The 22406-nt window shown below is 47.9% G+C and overlaps 1 protein-coding gene across 5 annotated transcripts in view; it reads right to left on the bottom strand.

The window, feature by feature from the left end:
- The window catches only part of VPS35L (VPS35 endosomal protein sorting factor like), a 146727-nt gene that overhangs the window by 7857 nt on the left and 116464 nt on the right, over positions 1 to 22406 (bottom strand). For all 5 annotated transcript variants that reach the window (XR_010110514.1, XM_063598474.1, XM_055100228.2 and 2 more), the window contains 2 exons: positions 12785 to 12950; positions 3710 to 3828 (listed from right to left, as the gene is read on the bottom strand). Coding sequence is in view for 4 of the 5 variants with exons in the window: in XM_063598474.1 (XP_063454544.1) it covers positions 3710 to 3828; positions 12785 to 12950 (285 nt within the window). In the remaining variant the exon portion in view is untranslated. The remainder of the gene's footprint in view (positions 1 to 3709; positions 3829 to 12784; positions 12951 to 22406) is intronic.

Below are 22406 nucleotides of genomic sequence, written 5' to 3'. Positions count from 1 at the left end.
ACTGTTCTAAGAGGTCCCTGGACTAGAGGGTGGAGCCAGAGCCGATGGTTTCAAGAAATCAGGGGAAGGCTGGGCACGGCGGCTCACGCCCAGAATCCGCAGCACTCTGGGAGCCCAAGGCCAAAGTGGGCGGATCACTTGAGCTCTTTTTTTTTTTTCTGAAACAGAGTCTCGTTTTGTCACCCAGGCTGGAGTGCAGTGGCGTGATCTCAGCTCACTACAACCTCCCCCTCCTGGGTTCAAGCAGTTCTCCCGCCTCAGCCTCCCGAGTAGCTGGGATTACAGGCATGTGCCACCACGCCTGGCTAATTTTTGTATTTTTAGTAGAGGTGGGGTTTCACCATATTGGCCAGGCTGGTCTCAAACTTCTGACCTCAAGTGATCTGCCTATCTCAGCCTCCCAAAGTGCTGGGAGTACAGGCATGAGCCACCGTGCCCGGCCAAGCTCAGTATTTTAGGACTAGCCTGGGCAACCCAGAGAGACCTCGGCTGTGTAAGAAATAAGAACTTGGCTGGACGTGGTGGTAGACGCCTGTAGTCCCAGCTACTTGGGAGGCTGACATGGGAGGATCACTTGAGCCCAGGAGGTTGAAGCTGCAGTGAGCTAAGATAGTGCCACTGTACTCCAGCCTGGATGACAGAGTAAGACCCTGTCTCTGGAAAAAAAAAAAAAAAAAAGAAAAGAAATCAGGGGAAAAAGCTAAGACAAGCTTTCCATGGGGGGATCTAATTAGTACAAGCTAAAGGTGATGGGCTTCCATTATTCCTCTAGGCTGAAAGGGCTCTCTCCTGAAAACCATCTACACAGAAAAGGGAAGAGGTATGAACCCTTGCTGAGTGTTTGTGCATGTTTGTAAAAGGTCTTTTAAAACAATGTATATTTAGGGTTTTATTTTCTCATCTTGATTCATGAGCCTCAGATATGCAACATTTAAAAATTATTGATACATAATATTTGTGTGTATTTATGAGGTACATGTGGTATTTTGTTACATGCCTAGAATATACAATGATTGTGCCAGGGTATTTGGGGTGTCTGTTGCCTAAGCATTTATCATTTCTATGTGTACGGAACATTTCAAGTCTTCTCTTATAGCTATTTTGAAATGTATAATACACTGTTGTTAACTGTAGTTACTCTGCTCTGCTATTGAACATTAGAACTTATTCCCTTTTATTCCCCCTTTTTTCTTTTTTCTTTTTTTTTTTTTTCTTTTTTTTGGAGACAGGGTCTTGCTCTGTTGCCTAGGCTGGAGTGCAGTGGCATGATCACAGCTCACTGCAGCCTCAAATTCCCGCCGCAGCCTTGAATTCCCGCCTCAGCCTCTCCAGTAGCTGGGACTACAGGCACTCACCACCATGCCCAGCTAATTTAAAATTTTTTTTTGAGATGGAGTCTCACTCTGTCGCCCAGGCTGGAGTGCAGTGACATGATCTGGGCTCACGGCAACCTCTGCCTCCCGGGTTTAAGCGATTCTTCTGCCTCAGCCTCCCGAGTAGCTGGGACTACAGGCACACACCACCACGCCCAACTAATTTTTTCTGTATTTTTTGTAGAGGTGGGATTTTGCCATGTTGGCCAGGCTGGTCTCAAACTCCTGGCCTCAAGTGATCCGCCCACCTCAGCCTCCCAAAGTGCTGGGATTACAGGCGTGAGTCACCGTACCTGGCCTAATTTTTAATTTTTTTTTTAATAGAGACAGGATCTTACTATGTTACCCAAGCTGGTCTCAAACGCCTAGCCTCAACTAATCCTCCCACCTGGGCCTCCCAAAATGTTGGGATTACAGGTCTGAGGCATTGTGCCTGGCCTGTTCCTTCTAACTGTATCTATCTTTGTACCCATTAACCAACCTCTCTTCATTGCCCTCCCCTGCCCCCCCGCAACACACACATCCACATACCCTTCCCAGCCTCTGGTATCAATCCTTCTAGGAGAGTTGCCTCGTCTGATACTCACGGGTTTGATAAACCAATTTTCCTGAAGAAGAAACTGGGGTTCCAATGCCACTCTTTCCACAAATAACCAAGAGCCCTCCAGGCACTAACTTGCTCAGAGTTCTGGTACTGCAGCTCGGGGTCCCCAAGGTCAGTAGGACACAGTCACATACCCTCCCTCCCTACAGAAGGTGCTACAGGCCCCCAGGGCTGCAGCATTTCTGCAACTGCTGGGTATGTAGGTCTCTGCCCTTTCAACTACTAACCCTAAGGCCAGCCCTTCGGGCAGTGCCCCTGAACTTGGAGGCCAGAAAAAATCCTACTCTCTCAAACACACGCTTGAACACCCTGGACAGAATGGGTATATATTGGCCGGGCGCAATAGCTCATGCCTGTAATCCCAGCACTTTGGGAGGCCGAGGCGGGCGGATCACTTGAGCTCAGGAATTCGAGACCAGCCTGGCTAATATGGTGAAACCCCATCTCTACTAAAAACACAAAAATTAGCCAGGTGTGGTGGCGGGCGCCTGAATCCCAGCTACTTGGGAGGCTGAGGCAGGAGAATCACTTGAACCTGGGAGGTGGAGGTTGCAGTGAGCTAAGATCGTGCCATTGCACTCCAGCCTGGGCAACAAGAGCGAAACTCCGTCTCAAAAAAAATAAAAAGAAAAGTGAAGTGGAAAGGCCTTGGTTGAGGAGGGCAATGTAGCAGTGCAGAGTTCAGGTTTGGGAATCCGGGTTAGAATCTCTGCTGTTTCATCACAGCCAGAGGAAATATCAACGGCTCTGAATAACCCTCTCTGAGCCTCAGTTTCCCTCCCCATTCAATGGAAATAAACACAGCATCTACATCTCACAGGGCTGCTGTGGGCACTGAAAGAGCCCAGGTATAGCAATCCCACGCTATCAGGGATTCACCATGAACTGATGGAGCATCTGCCACAGGCCGGGCTCTGCATGAGACGTGGGGTGGTGCAGAGAGTTACCGGGGGTCCCAGAGTCCCTGTCTTGTCATTCAGACACAGGCAGGTCTTCAAGACTCACCAGGTCCAGGCCGGATGCAGTGGCTCACGCCTATAATCCCAGCACTTTGGGAGGCCGAGGTAGGCGGATCACAGGGTCAGGAGTTCAAGACCAGCCTGGCCAACATAGTGAAACCCCATCTCTACTAAAAAAATACAAAAAATAAGCCAGGTGTGGTGGCGGGCACCTGTAATCCCAGCTACTCGGGAGGCTGAGGCAGAAGAATCGCCTGAACCCAGGAGGCGGAGGTTGCAGTGAGCCGAGATTATGCCACTGCACTCCAGCCCAGGCAATAGTGTGAGACTGTCTCAAAAAAAAAAAAAAAAAAAAAAAAGACTCACCAGGTCCCTGCTCCCATGGAGCTTACATTCTAGTCAGGGAGCTGAGGGATGGACAGACAAACAGAACATTTCAGACGGTGACTGAACAGGCGCTACAGGGACAATCGGGCAGAGGCATGCAGGTGGTGGTGGCTCCTTGAGACAGAGTCCGGGAAGGCCTGAGGAGGTCCTTTGAGCTGAGATTTCAATGACAAGAAGGAACAGCCAGGGGAAGCCCTGGGGGAGGCGCAGTCCAGGCAGAGAAAACAGCAGGAGCGAAGGCCCCAAAGCAATGGAGAAGTGGTTTGCACATAAACACATTACTCACATGACATAGTTTCCTTTCTAGAATGAACCAACGTTGAACCACCCTGGAAACTTGTGCTTTCAGAGCAAGGGGCGGGTGGAGGACAGCAGAGGGCACCCACCTCGTCCTTGGCCAGGGTTTTCAGATGCTCTAGGATCTGAGCCATCACCGTCTCACACAGCTTGTTGTTTTCTGCCAGGAACTTGGAGTCTCCCCCGTAGAGGCTGTCGTTGGAGTCCACTGTTGAACAAACAAGAACAGTGAGACAGACCCAAGCCCCGCGGCCATGCTGGCCAGGGAGAGGCAGCCGCGTTATCATGTCACACCGTGTCAGCAGATGGCAGGAAGTCGTGGCAGGGCACATGGAAGTGGTGGAAATTTCCCACTGGGCCTGGGGCCTTGGGAATCACAAAGAAAACACCCAGCCTGCAGGACAGTCTAAGCCAGTGGTGTGGAAGTCACCCCTCCAGCCCATGTGTGCGTGGCGGGGAGCGGGGGTGACATTAATAATAATAATGATCATCACAGCAGCTGCCAGGCACTGGGCTAGAGCTTTCACTGCCTTATTGCAGAATCCCCCACAACCAGTATGTGAAGAGATGATTTTTCTTTTCTTTTCTTTTCTTTTTTTTTTTTTTTTCTTGAGACAGAGTCTCTCTCTGTCACCCAGGCTGGAGTGCAGTGGCACGATCTTGGCTCACTGCAACCTCCGCCTCAAGGCTCAAGCAGTCCTCCTGCCTCAGCCTCCTGAGTAGCTGGAATTACAGGCACCTGCCAGCACGCCTGGCTATTTTTTTAATTTATTCTTTTATTTTTAATAGAGACGGGGTTTCACCATGCTGGCCAAGCTGGTCTCGAACTCCTGACCTCAAGTGCCTCGGCCTCCCAAAGTGCTGGGATTACAGGTGTGAGCCACCAGCCCAGCCAAGAGATGATATTAATATCTCCCTTTTAGGGAGATGAGGCTCAGAGGTGGTCCTAGCTGGGATCCTAAACCAGGAAGTCTGATTCCAGAGCTCACACTCTTAGCTACCGCATCCAGCTGCCTGCCCTGTCACCCTCTCCTCAAACCTGGCTTTGGAAGGACTGCAGAGATTTTCTATTTCAACTACTCTAGAAGTGTAAATCCCTTTGATAATGTCTCTTGCCAAAAGCTCCTCCACTGTTTGCTGGGTCTCATCCTGTGACAACCACTGCCTAGAGTAAGACAGGCCCAGCCAAGGACAGCCTGAGTCTGAGTTCCTCCTCCCTTCCTCCTCCCTCCCTCCTTCCCTCCCCGCTCCTTCCTCTCAACTGAACTTCACACAGAGCATAATCTGGGCAACGAAAGAGACACCACACTCTGTGCTGCTTTATACTTTGTTTTTTTAACTTAATGATAAATCTTGGGGCTGGGATCAGTGGCTCACACCTATAATCCCAGCACTCTGGGAGGCTGAGGCAGGAGGATCACTTAAGTCCAGGAGTTTGAGACCAGCCTGAGCAACATAGCAAAACACCATCTTTCCAAAAAAAATTAGCTGTGTTTGGTAGCTCACGCCTGTAGTCCCAGATACTTGGGAGGCTGAGGTGGGAGGACTGCTTGAGCCCAGGAGTAGGTGGCTGCAATGAGCTATGATCACATGACTGCTCTCTAGTATGAGCAACGCAGCAAGATCCTGTCTCAAAATAAACAAAATAAAATAAATCTTCGTGCTATTTTTATATCAGCATACAATAATGCCCCCTTATCCTTGGGGGATACGTTCCAAGACCCTCAGTGGGTGCCTGAAACCACAGACAGTATTGAATCCTATATACATTATGCTTTTTCCTATATAGTAATGGGTAGGTAGTGTCGCATCAGTGTGGATAAGCTGGACAAAGGGATGATGGATATCCCGGGTGGGACGAAGTGAAATTTTATCACCCTATTCAGTACAGTGTGCAAATTAAAACTTATGAATTATTTCTGAGATTTTCCACTTAATATTTTCGGACCAGGTTGACTGTGGGGTAACTGAAACTGCAGAAAATGAAACTGGGGCTGGGCACTGTGGCTAATGCCTAGAATCTGAGCATTGTGAGAGGCTGAGGTGGGTGGATCACTTGAGGTCAGGAGTTTGAGACCAGCCTGGCCAACATGATGAAACCCAGTTTCTACTAAAAATACAAAAAATCAGCTGGGCATGGTGGTGCACGCCTGTAGTCCCGGCTACTTGGGAGGCTAAGGCAGGAGAATCGCTTGAACGTGGGAGACAGAAGTTGCAGTGAGCCGAGATGGAGCCACTGCACTCCAGCCTGGGTGACTGAGCGAGACTCTGTCTCAAAAAAAAACGCCGGGCACAGTGGCTCACGCCTGTAATCCCAGCACTTTGGGAGGCTGAGGCAGGTGGATCATGAGGTCAAGAGATCAAGACCATCCTGGCCAACATGGTGAAACCCCGTCTCTACTAAAAATACAAAAATTAGCTGGGCGTGGTGGCACGCGCCTGTAGTCCCAGCTACTGGCACGCTCCTGCACTCCAGCCTGGCGACAGAGCGGGACTCCATCTCAAAAAAAAAAAAAAAAAAAGAAGAGACACTGGGTAAGGGGGCGCTACGCGTACAGCTCTGTTGCTTTGTTGTCATGTCTGCGTAGTATCCCACTGTACGATGGAAGAGAATGTATTTAGTTGGTCCCTACTGGGAACACTTCAGTGGTTTTCTTCCTTCCTTTTTTGGCTAGGGCCAGCCTGCTGCAAACCCTAGAGTTCGCAACAAAACCACCAGCTCTGCCTACAGAGCCAGTTCTTTCCTTCCACACCCACATGAGCTCACACACCTTTTCCACAGGATCCTCTTACAGCTGCTTTCATTCCAGCTACCAGATGGGGACTTGTATGTGGCCGAGCATAACTGGCTGTGAACAAGCAGCACTCTGTCTGGGGAGCCCAGTTCAGCATCTGAACCCCCAGGCTAAAGGGAGAGCTCTGGAGCCAACACAGCACTCAGCGGTCAGGAAGGGGGACGGTGCGGCGGCGGCACTCGCTGCTTCTCACCTGGCACGGGCCTGCAATCTGGGTCACTGTCCTGAGTGCGTGGATATCTCATAAACCAAGAGCCATGCCTGTGCCTCGGGGTGTGGTTGTGTACACGCGGCCACATGTGCACACGGCTAATCCAGTTTTGTGGCTTAGGGATGTCTTTAATAAACCACATCCAGTTTAGCTTATCTGCTAGAATGTGATTTGTTGTGCTTTTCTCGCCCCATTGAAAGAACATTCATCACTGTCTTGAGGAAACAAGTAGGAAGGATACTGTCTCAGATACACACAATTCAAAAGAGACAATATTTATGAGAAGCACAGTAGGGCCTGTGCACAAACGAGGGACAAACAGCACGAGATGGCCAGGCACAGTGGCTCACGCCTGTAATCCCAGCACTTTGGGAGGCCAAGGCAGGTAGGTCACTTGAGCTCAGGAGTTTGAGACCAGCCTAGGCAACATGGTGAAACCCTGTCTCTAATAAAAATACAAAAATTAGCTCTATGTGGTGATGTGTGCCTGTAATCCCAGCTACTCGGGAGGCTGAGGTGGGAGGATGACTTGAGCCCAGGAGGCAGATGTTGCAGCAAGCAGAGGTCACGCCACTGCACTGCAGGCAGGGCTACATTTTGTATTTTTGTAGAGATGAGGTTTCTCCATGTTGGCCAGGCTGGTCTCAAACTCCTGACCTCAAGTGATCCTCCAGCCTTGGCCTCCCAAAGTGCTGGAATTACAGGCATGAGCCACCGCGCCCAGCCATGAACACCTACTTCTTGAATCACCAATTGATAATATTTTGCTACTTTTGTGCAAGCTCTCTTGCTTGTTGTCTCTACAAGGATGGACAGACACACATAATTTTTTTTTTTTTTTGGCTGAACCATTTGAAAGCAGGTTGCAGGCATATTGCCTAAGAATAAGGAGAACAACTGGTTTCCTTTGTTCCCCAGCTTCTCTGATCACAGGAATCTCTTATCCAATCTTAAACTGCTCGTTTATGGGGACTCTGCTGGGATACTTCCCCAAGGTTTCCTTTGCGACTGATTGCTCGTCTGACACCAGGTTGGTAGTTACTGGCCCTGGACCGCAGGAGTCAATCTCAGAATTTCCAAGCCGGCTCTGGCTGCTGTGTCATGACTTGTACCTCCCCAGTGGGGGACGGCAGTTACTCTTGTAAGAAGCGAGAAGAATTCATTTCAGCCATTCAACACCACCTGATTGTGCAGGGCAGCAAAACTGCAGCTGGTGAAGGAATTTCTCATGTCTGCTGCTGAGGACCAGAATAGTTCCTGCATAAATTCCCAGTCTTCCTCCAGGTTGGAGTTCACTTTGATTCTGAACAGCCCAGCAATGGAGAAGAGGGAAGGTCCAACCACCCCAAGGGGCCAGAGGTGTGTTTAGAGCAGGCCACTCACACACACATGCAACACCTACTGAATAAGGCCTGCTTCATGCCAGCTTCTAGGCTAGGAGCGGGAACCTAGTGGGGGACAAGGCTGACCTGGCCCTACCCTCACAGACACAGAGGTCACAGTCTGTGAGGAGACACAGACACACAAACAGGCAATTGCAATAGTGTGCAGAGGTATTTGAGATGGAGTCTTGCTCTGTCGCCCAGGCTGGAGTTCAGTGGCATGATCTTGGCTCACTGCAACCTCCGCCTCCCGGTCTCAAGGAAGGGGGGCAGCACAGGGGATCATGGGATCCTAAAATCTATGCTTGGGACAGGATTCTGGAATCAGTGAGACCTGGACTGAGTCCTAAAGGTGGAATTCGCTAGCAAAAGTGGGAAAAGGGGTGAGAAGGGAGGAATTTATTTTCCATGCTAACACTTGGTGGTCATAGAGGGAAGGAGAAAAGGGCGCATTTGAGAATTAAAAGTAATTTGGTCAGGTCAGAGTGTATTGGGGGCCTTCAAGTCCAGACGTGGCTCTCACGAGGGGGAGAAATGATGTCCCCTGCAAATGGCCACTAAAAATAGCCCACAATCTCTGCATCTGTCCCACCCCAAGTTGCAAACCCGAATGCTTTGAGGGCCTGGCAGGTGACGTGGAAGAGTGAGGAGGGCTGCCTTGGCTTCACAGAAGCATCCTGAGTTGTACTCTTCCAATAAAGACACACTCTATCTGCATACTAAATACATAAACATTGAGGATCCAAGACTATTCTTCACTTCTACATCAAACATGCACGCTCTCTTGTAACCTCGTGTAAAAGCACCGGAGGGATTGCTCCAGGCAATGTCAGAGCCTTCTCTTTTTCTTAATCTGGGAAGAAAGTGGCCAAGGCATCCTCCAAAAATGCAGAAATTATTTAATCCCTCTCTTCCAAGTTCTAAGCTGTGTCAACATCGTCTAAAAGCCTCCCTAGAATGAGGAAGCGAACAGGGAAAAAGGAGCCCCCACAACCTGCAGAGACTCTGTGATTCCCTGGGTCTCCTACCAAGACGCCGGGCAGGTCACAGTTGCACATTCAAAGTAAACACAGCTGGACTAAGAAGAAGAAAAAGAAAATCCATCCTTCTGGTTTCATCTTTAAAAGCTAGAAAACTACACTCTTGCCTATCAAATATAGCCTCGCTCCCTCTGCTGCCAATCTGGCTCTAGTCGTCTTCACTGGCGGCCTTGTTCAGAGAAAGGATGGGCTGAATCTGTTTAAGGGAGAGGAAGGAGAGGAGGGAGAGGAGAGGGCAGGGCATGCTCCTGTGATAGCCTCACTTCCAGGTCTCTGTCTGGTCCTCAAAGCTTTCTCTCTTGTTCAGAGCCTTCAATGTTCACTTCACAAAAGAGGAAACAAAGACGCCAAGAAATACAGGAAAGGGTGTTCAACCTCGCCAGCCATCAGAGAAATGCAAACTCCACTCCTAGAACAGCTGACATGAAAAAGAATGACCATAGCAACTGAACAAATGGAAGCCTCATTCGTGCCTGGTGGGAATGTCAATTGGTTTAACCCTTTGGGAAACTGTGAAGCAGTATCCTCCAACGTAGAATATAAGCAGATCCTATGAGCCAGCAACGCCACCTCCACGCAGACAGCCAATGGGAATGTACACCAAGAAATACATGCAAGAATGTTCACAGCTGCATTACTCATAATAATAGCCCCAAACTGGACCTGGCCACATGCAAATTTCCATCCAGAAGGAATGAATCAATTTTGGTACATCCACGCAAAGGAATACTATACAGCAATGCAAAAGGTGAACTACAGTTTTGCATACCAACACAGATGAATCTTGGACATCATGCTGAGTTAAAGCAGCCAAATACCAAAGAATGCTTGCAAAACATTCCATTTACTTATTCAGAAAGTGGCAAACTAATAAATAATGCTAGAAGTCAGGAGAGAGAGTGGTGTGTCTTCGAGAGTAGGGTGGTGATGCTGACTGAAGGAGGTGTTCTATTTCTTGATCTGGACTGTGGTTACCTGGGAGTGTTCACTTTGTGACAATTCACTGAGCTCTATAGTTTATTGCATATATGTTATATAATACACTTTAATTAAAACATTGCTTTTTTTTTTTTTTGAGATGGAGTCTTGCTCTGTCACCCAGGCTGGAGTTCAGTGGTGTGATCTTGGCTCACTGCAGCCTCCTGAGCTCAAGCGATTCGCCTGCATCAGCCATCCAAGTAGCTGGGATTATAGGCACTTGCCAACAGCCTGGCTAATTTTTTTGTATTTTTAGTAGACATGAGGTTTTGCCATGTTGGTCAGGCTAGCCTCGAACTCCTGACCTCAGGTGATCCGCCTGCGTCTGCCTCCCAAAGTGCTGGGATTATAGGCACAAGCCACTGTGCCCAGCCAACACTGTTATTTTGTAATCAACAAAGCAGTGTAATGCATGTCCCACCGCGCTGGGTGTGAGTTTCACTTCCATCACTAACTACCGGAAGCCCTGGAGTAAATCACATTGTCTTTCTGGATCTCCTCTTGCTTACACATCAAATGGGGACATGAATGCCCGTCCTCATAGTAAAGCTGTAAGGATTAAGGGAAAAAGGCCTGTAGAGCCTGATGTAGTCCTTGGCACGCAGTAAGTGCTCAGATCAGGGTAGGCGCCATCATTCTTGCTATGAACCAGCCTCCCTGAGTTACATCTTTATCCTCAGTCCCCAGACCCAGCTAGAGAAAGCCTGAGAGGTATGACAGAAGGCAGGCCATCCCTTAAGCACTGCTAATGTGTTCACTGCAACTTGCAAGTGTAGAGTTGGTTTTTTAACTGTAAAGTATACAATTACTGGTCAAAGCACTTTTGACATTAAGACCAATTTTTGGAATCCAAAAATTAGAACTGAGGGTCCGCCAGGCAGGAGGATACTTGGGCTCAGTGGGAAAAGGCCTGGAACTGGGATGTCCTGTGGTAAGTCCAGGACACGATGAGGCTGCTCCCAACTTGTACTAGCAAGTTCAAAATGTCTGGTAGCAGGTGATCAAGGCCACCTCCTTCCTCCAGAGCACCCAGACAAGGGCTGCTGAGCCTTGGCATCATCTGAGGAGCAGTTGCAAACACCCACACCAGGGTCCTTCCTGAGACTGTGGTAAGGAACAGGCCTGGCACGAAGCTCATGCATGTGTATATTTAGCCATTGTTCCAGTTTATTGTGTAGCACACTGATCCAAAAGAGGGTTCCTCTGAAAAGAGAACACTTAACACTCTGTCAGTGGAAATGCAAATTAGTTCAGCCACTGTGGAAAGCAGTTTTGGAGATTTCTCAAAGAATTGAAAACAGAACTACCATTTGACCCAGCAATCCCATTACTGGGTATATACCCAAAGGAAAATAAATCATTCTACTGAAAGGACACATGCACACGTATGTTCATTGCAGCACTATTTGCAATAGCAAAAACATAGCATCAACTTAGATGCTCATCAACAGTGGATTGGATAAAGAAAATGTGGTACATACACACTATGGAATACTATGCAGCCCTAAAAAAGAACGAAATCATGGTCTTTGTGGCAACATGGGTGCAACTGGAGGCCATTATCCTAAGTGAACTAGTGCAGAAACAGAAAACTAACTACCGCCATGTTCTCACTTGTAAGTGGGCCCCAAGCATTGGGTACCCATGGGCATAAAGATGGAAACAACAGACACTGGAAACCCCTAGAGGGAAGAGGAAGGGGAGGGGACAGGGGCTGAAAAACTACCTATTGGGTACTATCTCATTTGCACCCCAAACCTCAGCATTGCACAATATACCCCTGTCACAAACTTGCACGTATACCTCCTAAATCTAAAATAGAAGTTGAAATTATTATAATTATTTTTTTAAACATTGTTTCTCCAGACTGGTCTGATGTTCAACATGATCTCAGGTGCTTGTTAAAGATGCAAATTAAGAAGGGAAGGCCAGGTGTGGTGGCTCATGGTTATAATCCCAACACTTTGGGAGGCTGAGACGGGTAGATTGCTTGAGCCCAGGCATTTGAGACCAGCGTAACATGGTGAAACCCCGTCTTCAAAAAAAATTTAAAAAAATTATCTGGGAGCAGTGGCACATGCCTGTATTCCCAGCTACTTGGGAAGCTGAGGTGGGAGGACTGCTTCAGCCTGGGCTGTAAAGGCTGCAGTGGGCTGAGATCACATCACTGCACTCCAGCCTGGGGGACAGAGTGAGACCTTGTCTCAATCAATCAATCAATCAATCAATCAATCAATAAAGGGCAGGATGGGGCTGAAGAATCTGTACTCTTTTTTTTCCTTTTTGGGATGGTGTTTTCACTCTTGTTGCCCAGGCTGGAGTACAGTGGTGCCATCTTGGCTTACTGTAACCTCTGCCTCCCAGGTTCAAGCGATTCTCCTGCCTCAGTCTCCCGAGTAGCTGGGATTACAGGGGTGCACCATCAGGCCTGGCTAATTTTTGTATTTTTAGTAGAGACAGGGTTTGGCTCTGTTAGCCAGGCTGGTCTCGAACTCTTGACCTCAGGTGATCCGCCTGCCTTGGCCTCCCAAAGTGCTGGGATTACAGGCGTGGGCCACTGCACCCGGCCCAAGAATCTGTACTCTTAAGAGTTGCCCCAGGTAAGTCTTAGATCAGGTAAATACAGTGAGACCCTGGACTAGAAGTTCATGGAAGCTAAAATACAAGGGAGGAAAAAATAAAAGAGAAAATGAAAGCATTCTGTCTGCCTTTCATGAAATCCACGCGGAGCATGGTTTGGTGGGGGAGGCTCTGCTACCTTTGTCTATGTGGTAAAGGTATGTCTCCTGGCTCATGGCGGAGAGGAGATGCAGGACGCAGGTGTAGATGCGGATTTTCTCATCGCTGTTGTCCTCCCAGGTGTAGTCCTGGATCACGTTGAGAAGCTCTCGAACAAGAAACAGGACCCCGTGTTCAGGATGATCCTAGCAGAGAGCCAAAAAAAGGATAAATAATCCCAAAGATGAAGCGGGGAGGGAAAAAGAAAATCAACACAGAAACCCAGATCCTCCCGCAGCAGCTGTAGAGAAATTAACGTTGTCAGTTACTGAACAAAGGCAAGACCCACTCACAAGCCTGGTTAAACAATACAGAGGAAAATGACAAAACGTGATTCCCACGAATCAACACGCTCCTGTCTGGGCAAACGAGCTTTGAGAATCCCTTTTTGGATCCCAAAAAGGAGAAGGCAAAGTTACCTGTCAGCTTAATGGCCTGTTTCCAAAATTACACTCTTATTTTTCTGTGGGTGGTGGGAGTTAAAAAAAAGGAAGCCCTGTTCCAACCACAAAAGCAAGATCGCGGGTATCGTAGCAGATGGAACGGTAGAAGCCACCTACGCTGGGTGAGCCCCCGGATGATCCCTGCCACCACTCGAGGCAGTGACTTTAAATAGAGCCTCGCTCTTTGGGATGCTCAACAACGGTAACAGCCAAATGGAGGACGCTCTCTTGGGAGAGGCAAAACCTGAGAGACAGTCACAGAGTTTATAGCAAACAGTGTTTCTCAGATGCTAAACTGAATCTATAAAAAGTTTTGGGGTGTAAAAAAGTAAGCAGCTTCAATTCCATTCCAAAAAGGTGTATGTGAGTCTGGGGATGCCCTGCTGAAAGCTCTCCAGACTTCTCACTCTGTGCAGAAGCTCTGCACGGCCAGCCCCCTCCATGGCCTTGCTAGCCCACCCCATGCGGGTCCCCTTCCCTTACCCCAGCCACATTAAGGTGGGGAGAACAGCACGACTGGAACCCGCAGCGGCAGGGGGAACAGCATGATTGGAACCTGCAGAGGCAAGAGGCCATCTAGCCCAAGATGTAGTCTTGCTTGCAGGAACAAAGCCATCGCCAAAACACGGCCCAGGAGGAATGGGGGAGAAATACCCCAGCCTCGCTTTCCTCCTGCCCTGCATCATGCTGCTGCCTCCTACTGGCTGAACACATTGGGAGCTAGAGGAAGGATAGGTGAGGCAGTCCCCAGAGGCCAGTCTCCCCCACACAGTAGGACAAAGGGGCACAGAGTGGCACCAGGGGCTGGCACACACGTCCAGGTGCTGGCCTCCAGCCAGGCACGTTCTCTCTGACTAGTCTGTGCCCCAGGGCTTGGCCAGACAGCCCCTTGGTAGCCTGCAGTTCTCATCTTACACATTAGCTCTTTAATGAGGCCTTCCCTGACGTTCCATCTGCAGCCCTCTTACTCTCTCTTCATCACAAATCATCCTGTTTTTTTAGGGGGGGGGCGGGTTCTGAGACAGGGTCTCACTCTGTCACTCTGGCTACAGTACAGTGGCAAAATCACAGCTCACTGGAGCCTTGACTCTGAGCTCAAGCGATCTTCCACCTCAGCCTCCTGAGGTGCTGGGACTACAGGTACATACCACCACGCTTGGCGAATTTCTATTTTTTGTAGAGATGAGGTCTTGCCATGTTGCCCAGGCTGGTCTCGAGGTCCTGGGCTCAAGCGATCCACCTGCCTTGGCCTCCTGAACTGCTGGGATTAAAGGCATGAGCCACCGCGCCCAGCCTCTGTGTTGTTTTTTACAGAGCACTTCTCACTATCTGAAATGATCTTATGTATTCCTTCAATGAGCTGCCCAACAATATCTCATGGTTTTCCTGGTTCTCTCTGTTTCATGCTAGCCTATAACCTCCAGGAGGACAGGCACTTCATCTATTGCATTTGCCAATACACCGCCAGGTCTGCTGGCTGCACACGGTATTCTGTTAATGGCGCCTCCAGGAATTCAACGTGGATGGTGTCCCTGATGACATTCAATCCCGCCCTGTCTCTGGCTCCTGGGACAGTGCTGGGCACTGACATGCATTGGGTGAATAATATTGAATGGATTGTAGTTTTGGGGTACCTTCTATGTGTCAGGCACTGAAGTGGCTATGAAAACAACAACAGCTAATATTAATAGCAGCTACCATAGCTTTTCTATGTTCCAGGGTGATACTACGATGAAGCCCCATTTCGCAGATGGGAAATGAGCCACTGAGAGGTTAAGTGGCCCAAGGTCACACAGTTGGTACATGGGGGACCCAAGGTTCAAGCCCCAGGAGTTTGGCTCCAGAGTGGACATTTCTAACTACTGGTACCAGATTCACACTGCCTCTCTGCAGATAAACCAAGCGTCTCTGACTTTATAGAACTTGTGAACGGGGGAGGCATACATGCAGTCAGCTACTTAGAATACAAGTATGGAGTATGAGCAGCATTGCCATTATATCCAACGTGAATGTGTGTACATATTGCAGTCATACTTTCAAGTGGGTGAGGACAATTGTGGAGGGGCGTGGGTTGTTTTGTACAAGCTGTTAATATCTGTAAGAATTGCTCTTAGCCTGGGCTAGATAGCGGTGGCTCACGCCTGTAATCCCAGCACTTCAGAAGGCTGAGATGGGCAGATCCCTTGAGGTCAGGAGTTTGAGACCAGCCTGGCCAACATGGTGAAACCCTGTCTCTACTAAAAATGCAAAAATTAGCCGGGTGTGGTAGTGTGCGCCTGTAATCCCAGCTACTCAGGAGGCTGAGGCAGGAGAATTGCTTGAACCCAGGAGGTGGAGGATGAGCGAGCAGAGATCACACTACTGCACTCCAGCCCAGGTGACAGTGCAAGACTCTGTCTCCAAAAAAATAAATAAATAAATAAATAAATAAATAATTGTTCTTAACCTGGGCAACACAACAAATATTGTTTCTACAAAAAAAAATTAGCCACGTGTGGTGGTGTGCGCCTGTGGTCTCAGCTACAGAAAGCTATGATGGCACCACTGCACTCCAGCCTGGGTGACAGAGTGAGAACATCTTACAAAAAGAAAAAAAGAATTGCTCTTATGATACTGGCAAGAATGAGAATACAAGATGCTCAAAAGTCTGACATCCACAAACTACACACATCAAAATTGCCCATGCCATGATCTGCTTTCCACTCAGAGCTGGTTTCAGCTGGGAACCTCCCCGCCCCCCCGCCCCCCCCCGCCCCCGCCCCCCCAGCCTTCTTTTGCTAACAGCTGTTTTTAACTAGGCTATTCGGTTCTGCTATGTGGCTGTCCAAAAATATATTTTATTTAAGGATCTGCCTTGGGAATAGACAACAATCTGAATGTTCCAGCAACTTCATTTCAACACAAATGCATAAGTCTTGTGACAGACCACGCAACACACTATCAAAAAGGTGGTACAAGGGCCAGTGGAGACGTAAAGGTTTGTAGTGAGCCATTTCCGTGAGCTTTTGCTCACAACCGAAGAGCTGGGAGACTATTTCCAACCTTCTGTACATGGACAAAGTTTCCCATGTGACATCCATGCTTCAGTGGTTGTAACTTTTTTTTTTTTTAATTGTACTGATGGGCTGGGTGTGGTGGCTCAAGCCTGTAATCTCAGCACCTTGGGAGGCCAAGGCGGGTGGACTGCTTGAGGTCAGGAGTTTGAAACCAGCCTGGCCAACATGGTGAAACCCCATCTATACTAAAAATACAAAAATTAGCTGGGCATGGTGGCACGCGCCTGTAATCCCAGCTACTCGGGAGGCTGAGGCAGGAGAATTGCTTGAACCTGGGAGGCAGAGGTTGCAGTGAGCCGAGATCGCGCCACTGCGCTCCAGCCTGGGCAACAGAGCGAGACTCCTCTCAAAAAAAAAAAAAAAAAAATATACAGATGGTTCAGTGCCAACAGCTGAAGTAAGGCAGACACAGATTTTTTTTTTTTTTTCTTAAGACAAAGAAAACGGTTCTGGATTCAGATGGCGCTTCCAGTGGGAAAAGGTGTCCCCAAGTGTCCCTGGCAGGGCTGCCTCCCAAGTAGAACAAACAAATGCTGACAAAGTGGCTCCCAGGTAGCACCTGGCAGGGGCTCAGACCTCTCTCCCTGCTGGCCCAACACCTACCACATCAGCAATATCCCTCTGGGTTTCTGGTCTGCAGGAATCCTTCTACTAAACCCCTTGGGAAAAAAGTATTAGGTTGGTGTAGAAGTAATTATTTTCAATGGCAAAACCCACAATTACTTTTGCACCAATCTAATAATACCCTAGAAGTAACTAACTCTTCCTAGGAGAACCAAGATGAAAGGCAGTGAGCATGGCGGCTGGGCAGACATCCTGGCCTTGGACCCTGGCTCGTCACTGACCAGCTGCTGACCCTTCATCTTTCTGCACCCCAGTTTCCACTTCTGTGAAACGAGGGTGATAATAACAGGCTTGTTTTGAGTGAGTATTTGTGAAATGTTGGCTGGTCCATGGTTATAAGGTTGGTTAAGTAATCATAAAGCCCTTTAGAAAAGGAACCAGAACACAGGTGAGCTCGTATGTTCTTCCAAAAGGAAGAACAGGGAAAGGAAAGAAAGGGCACTGGGGAAAACAGAGATAGTGGGAGGGCAGGGGAGGACGAAGGGAGACAGATCACCACTTGACGGGAAGCTGTCAGGGACCAGCTTGCTGTTTCTCTCAGTCCTGTCTGTCTCACCAGCAGCTCGGGCATCCCCTGTGCCCTCCTGATGTGCCAGTCACTCTGGCTCTCCTCCAGTCCCTCTGGAGCACAGTGCTGCTTCCCACCTCCAGGATTTCACCCACGCTGTGTCCTCGGCCCAGAATGCCCTCTCCTCTCCCCATCTGTGCCTAGCTGACTACTTACTAGTGTTCCTTCAGATCACAGCTCAAATGGCACTTTCTTCGGGAACTCTCCTGATTATCTGACCCCGTCCCCCAAATCTGGAGCTCTGAGAGGTCTCTATGGTTCATTTAAAAACTTTTTTTGCTGGACGCATGGCTCACGCCTGTAATTCCAGCACTCTGGGAGGCCGAGGCAGGTGGATCACGAGGTCAGGAGTTCAAGATCAGCCTGGCCAAGATGGTGAAACCCCATCTCTACTAAAAATGCAAATAAATAAATAAATAAATAAAATTAGCCAGGCACGGTGGCAGGTGCCTATAATCCCAGCTGCTCGGGAGGCGGAGGCAAGAGAATCGCTTGAACCTAGCAGGCGGAGGTTACAGTGAACCGAGATCACACCGCTGCATTCTAGCCTTGGTGACAGAGCATGACTCCATCTCAAAAAAAAAAAAAAGAAAAAAAGAAAACTTTTTCTTTTGAGATGAGGTCTTGCTATGTTGCCCAGGCTGGTCTCAAACTCCTGGCCTCAAGCAATCCTTCCGCCTCAGCCTCCTGAGAAGCCAGAAGTGTTATTACTAATACCATCAGTTTTCCAGCACTAATCAGTAGTCATCAGCCTCTTGGTGGACCAGTGCCAACTGTAGTTGGCTTCTGTAGTTCTTTATGGCGCTTTGTGCAATTGTAGTTAAATGTGTACTTATTTGTTTAACATGAAGTCTGTCCTCCTGAGTTGGGGTATGCTTCTCTTGCTCACTCCTTAATTCCTGGATCGACAAATGTTTGTGGAATAGACGGAATGATGAAACATAGACCTGGACAACTTGCTGTGTTTATGGCTGGACCTTTTCTCCAGGATAAGAAGGAGAAAAGACATCTCCCTGCTGGATCCGAGATCGTTAGTGCTACAAAACTGATGGTAGTAGCATTTTCATTTCCTGCAAATTGCAACTGTATCAAAACTAGGCCTCAAAACTGTGACACTGAACTTGTTCAGTCAAGTCTACTTTGTCTTACCACGTTGTTACATGAAATGAGCCAGTTTGATTATATAGGGAAGATTATTCCACAAACTAGTCCCTGACTAGGCTGACGACTACTGATGCTAAAGCAGAACATTTCGACATGCTCCAAAAAGTTCTCTGTCTGCAGGGGAGAGAGGGCCACCCTGGGGACTGTTTACTCCCACATTTGTAAGAATCAATAAATTGGACCAGGGACTTGATCTGGTATCAAATGGTTTCTATCCTTTCTTTTTGTGTGTGTGTTTTTTGAGTCAGAGTTTTGCTCTTGTCACCCAGGCTGGAGTGCAATGGCATAATCTTGGCTCACTACAACCTCCATCTCCTGGGTTCAAATGATTCTCCTGCCTCAGCCTCCTGAGCAGCTGGGATTATGGGCGCATGCCACCATACACAGCTGACTTTTGTATTTTTAGTAGAAATGGGGTTTTGCTACATTTGCCAGGCTGGTCTCGAACTCCTGACTTCAGGTGATCCACCCACCGTGGCCTCCTAAAGTGCTGGGATTACAGGTATGAGCAGCCGTGCCTGGTGGTTCCTATCTTTTCTAAACAAATAAAATAAATCAAACTTTCAAACCCATCCTTTAAGAAAACCTTGCATACTGTGGGTAGGAAAGCAAAACAGTGCAGTCCCCATGAAAAACAGTATGGGGACTGGGTGCAGTGGCTCATGCCTGTAATCTCAGCACTTTGGGAGGTGGAGGGGGGCTGAGCACCTGAGGTCAGGAGTTTGAGACCAGCCTGGCCAACATGGTGAAACATTGTCTCTACTAAAAAAACAAAAATTAGCTGGGCGTGGTGGCACACGCCTGTAATTCCAGCTACTCGGGAGGCTGAGGCAGGAAAATCACTTGAACTGGAGAGGCAGAGGTTACAGTGAGCCGAGACTGCAATACTGCACTCCAGCCTGGGTGACCTGTCTCAAAAACAAAACAAAACAAAACAAAACAAAAACAAAAACAGTATGGAGTTTCCTAAAAAAATTAAAAATAGAGCTACCACATGACCCAGCAATGCTACTTCTGGGTACATATCCAAACAAATTGAAATCAGGATCTTGAGGAGATACCTACACTCCCGTGCTCATTGCAGCATTATTCACAAGAGCTCAGATGTGGAAACAATCTATATGTCCATTGACAGATAAATTGCTAACAAAAAATGAGGTAGCTGGGTGCAGTGGCTCATGCTGCAGTGAGCTATGATTGTACTACTGCACTCCAGAATGGGCAACAGAGCAAGACTCAAAAAAAAAAAAAAAAAAAAGACTGGGTGCAGTGACTCACACCTGTAACACCAGCACTTTGGGAAGTCAAGGCTGGAGGAGCACTTGAGCCTTGGCGTTCAAGACCAGCCTGGGAAAAATAGTGAGACCTTGTCGCCACAAAACTCAAAAATTAGATGGGCCTGGTGGCTTGCCCATGTGGTCCCAACTATTCAAAGAAGCTGAGTTGGGACAATATTTGAGCCCAGGAGGTCAAGGTTGATGCCGCTAGTGTGATCATGCCACTGCACTCCAGCCTGGATAACAGAGTGAGATCCTGTCTCAAAAAAAAAAAAAAAAAAGAAAAGAAAAGAAAACATTATACATATGCACAATGGAATATTATTCAGCCTTAAAAAAGAAGGAAATTCTGCCATATGCAACAACATGGATGACCCTGGAAAGCATTAAACTATGTGAAATAAGCCAGTTGCAGGAAGACAAATATTGCATGAGTCCACATATAAAGAAAGTATCTAAAATAGATTCATAGAATCAGAGAGTAGAATGGTGGTTGCAGGGGGTGGGGGTAGGGGAATGAAGAATTACTAACCAATGGACAGTTTCAGTTATGAATAAGCTCTAGAGATCTGCTACACAGCACAGTTTCTATGTCAACAGTAATGTATTGTGCACGTAAAAACCGGTTAAGAGGGTAGATCTCACCTTAAGTGTTCTCGCCCCAATACAATAAAACTAAAATAAAAGCTGTGATCTGAAAGGTAACAAATAATTTGAACTGAGTAGGCTGCACGCAGAGGCTCATGTCTGTAATCCCAGCACAAATCCCAGCACTTTGGGAGGCCAAGGCAGGCAGATCACTTGAGCTCAGGAGTTCGAGACCAGCCTGGCCAACATGATGAAATCCTGTCTCTACTAAAAAGACAAAAAAAAATTAGCCAGGTGTGGTGGTGGGCGCCTGTAGTCTCAACTACTTGGGAGACTGAGGCACGAGAATTGCTTTAACCCAGGAGGCAGAGGTTGCAGTGAGCCGAGATCGCGCACTGCATTCCATCCAGCCTGGGTGACAGAGGAAGATTCTCCAAAAAAAAAAAAAAAAAAAAAGAAAAGAAAAAAACTGAACCAGGTAGAAGTGAGATGTGGGAGTCTTGTTAATGCTAGATCTACTCATAATGGGCATGGCTCAGGTGTGGCGCATCCCATCACCTGAGAGTTTATTCAGCTCTTAGCCCTGGCTATTCAGGATAAACATCCTGTAGCATCTGTGAGTAGTTACTAATGCTGCGTCCCACAAGGAGGGATATAGGGTTGCTAGTGCTCAATGAACTTGAGCAAATAAGGCACACTGCAAACGTTTCCGGCTTCGGTCATGCAGGACAGGCTCTGGAATAGCGCAGCCCTCGGTTCAAATCCCAGCTCTGCTACTTATAAGCTTTGTGACCTCAGGCACATTGCAAGGGCCCTCTGGCTCAGGTTTCATGAGTGAAAAAGGTGCAATGATTCCTACCTTGGGGGGCTTGGGTGGAGGACTCCCAGGAAGTGAGTATTAATGAGTGGCGTTAGCAAGGCATGGGGCACCTAGTGAGGTGTCGTGAACTGCAGCTATTCTTTGTCTCATATCATTACTAAACCCCAGCTAAAACACATGCAATGCTACAAGGAAAAATAACTCAAATCTGTTCAAGGAATAATAACGCAAATCTGTTCAAGGAATAATAAATCTGTTCAAGGAATAAATAACTCAAATCTGTTCAAGGAATAATGAATCTGTTGAGAGCAGGAGCTCTTTCCACAAATGCCTAAGGGGCCAAGTGGACAACAGAAATGGGGTTAATGGGTCCAGAGGTACCCAGGAAAACTGGACAGAAAGGCATACGCCGCCTGCACAGGGCAGCTGGTACCCAGCTGCAGCCAACTGGCCAGGTCACAGGATGCGGGCCCCACGTGATAGGACCTGATTTTTCAAGGGGAGATGCAAATCTGGGATTTTCTGTGATCTACCAATTTTTAAATGTAGGAAACTCATTCCAAATGTTCTCCATCAGGACATAGCCAGCAAGTGTCTACATGTCTACCGGCTGGATCTGCCCTCCAGACATCAATCTGTAATCCCAGGGACAGAGTTTCAGGTTTACAAAGCACTTTCCAGCTATCATTTCATTTAACCCTCACAGGAGTCATCTGAGGTGGGCACTGTGATGACACCTCAGAAAGGTGACAACTGAAGCTCTGAGGAGTTATAAAACTTTCCCAAAGTCTCAGCGCTATGAACTCTTCAGGTCAGGACTGAACAGAAGCTTCTGAATCTGAGAAGGCTTTTCAAAAAGCCTCCAGTGATTTTTAACCTGCAGATGCTGAGTGCATCCCGATTAATCAATAAACAATGACTTTACCAACTGCTTAATTCAAAACCCTGACTTTTTTCTTTTGCCTTCTCACTTTTACCAACTGCTTAATTCAAAACCCTGATTTTTTTCTTTTGCCTTCTCACTTGATAAATAACTAGCTTACCCAGAGAGAAACTTAGAGA

This window comes from Pan paniscus, chromosome 18 (assembly GCF_029289425.2).
Source record: "Pan paniscus chromosome 18, NHGRI_mPanPan1-v2.0_pri, whole genome shotgun sequence".
Taxonomy (NCBI): domain Eukaryota; kingdom Metazoa; phylum Chordata; class Mammalia; order Primates; family Hominidae; genus Pan; species Pan paniscus.
This window is presented reverse-complemented; position numbering and strand designations above follow the sequence as displayed.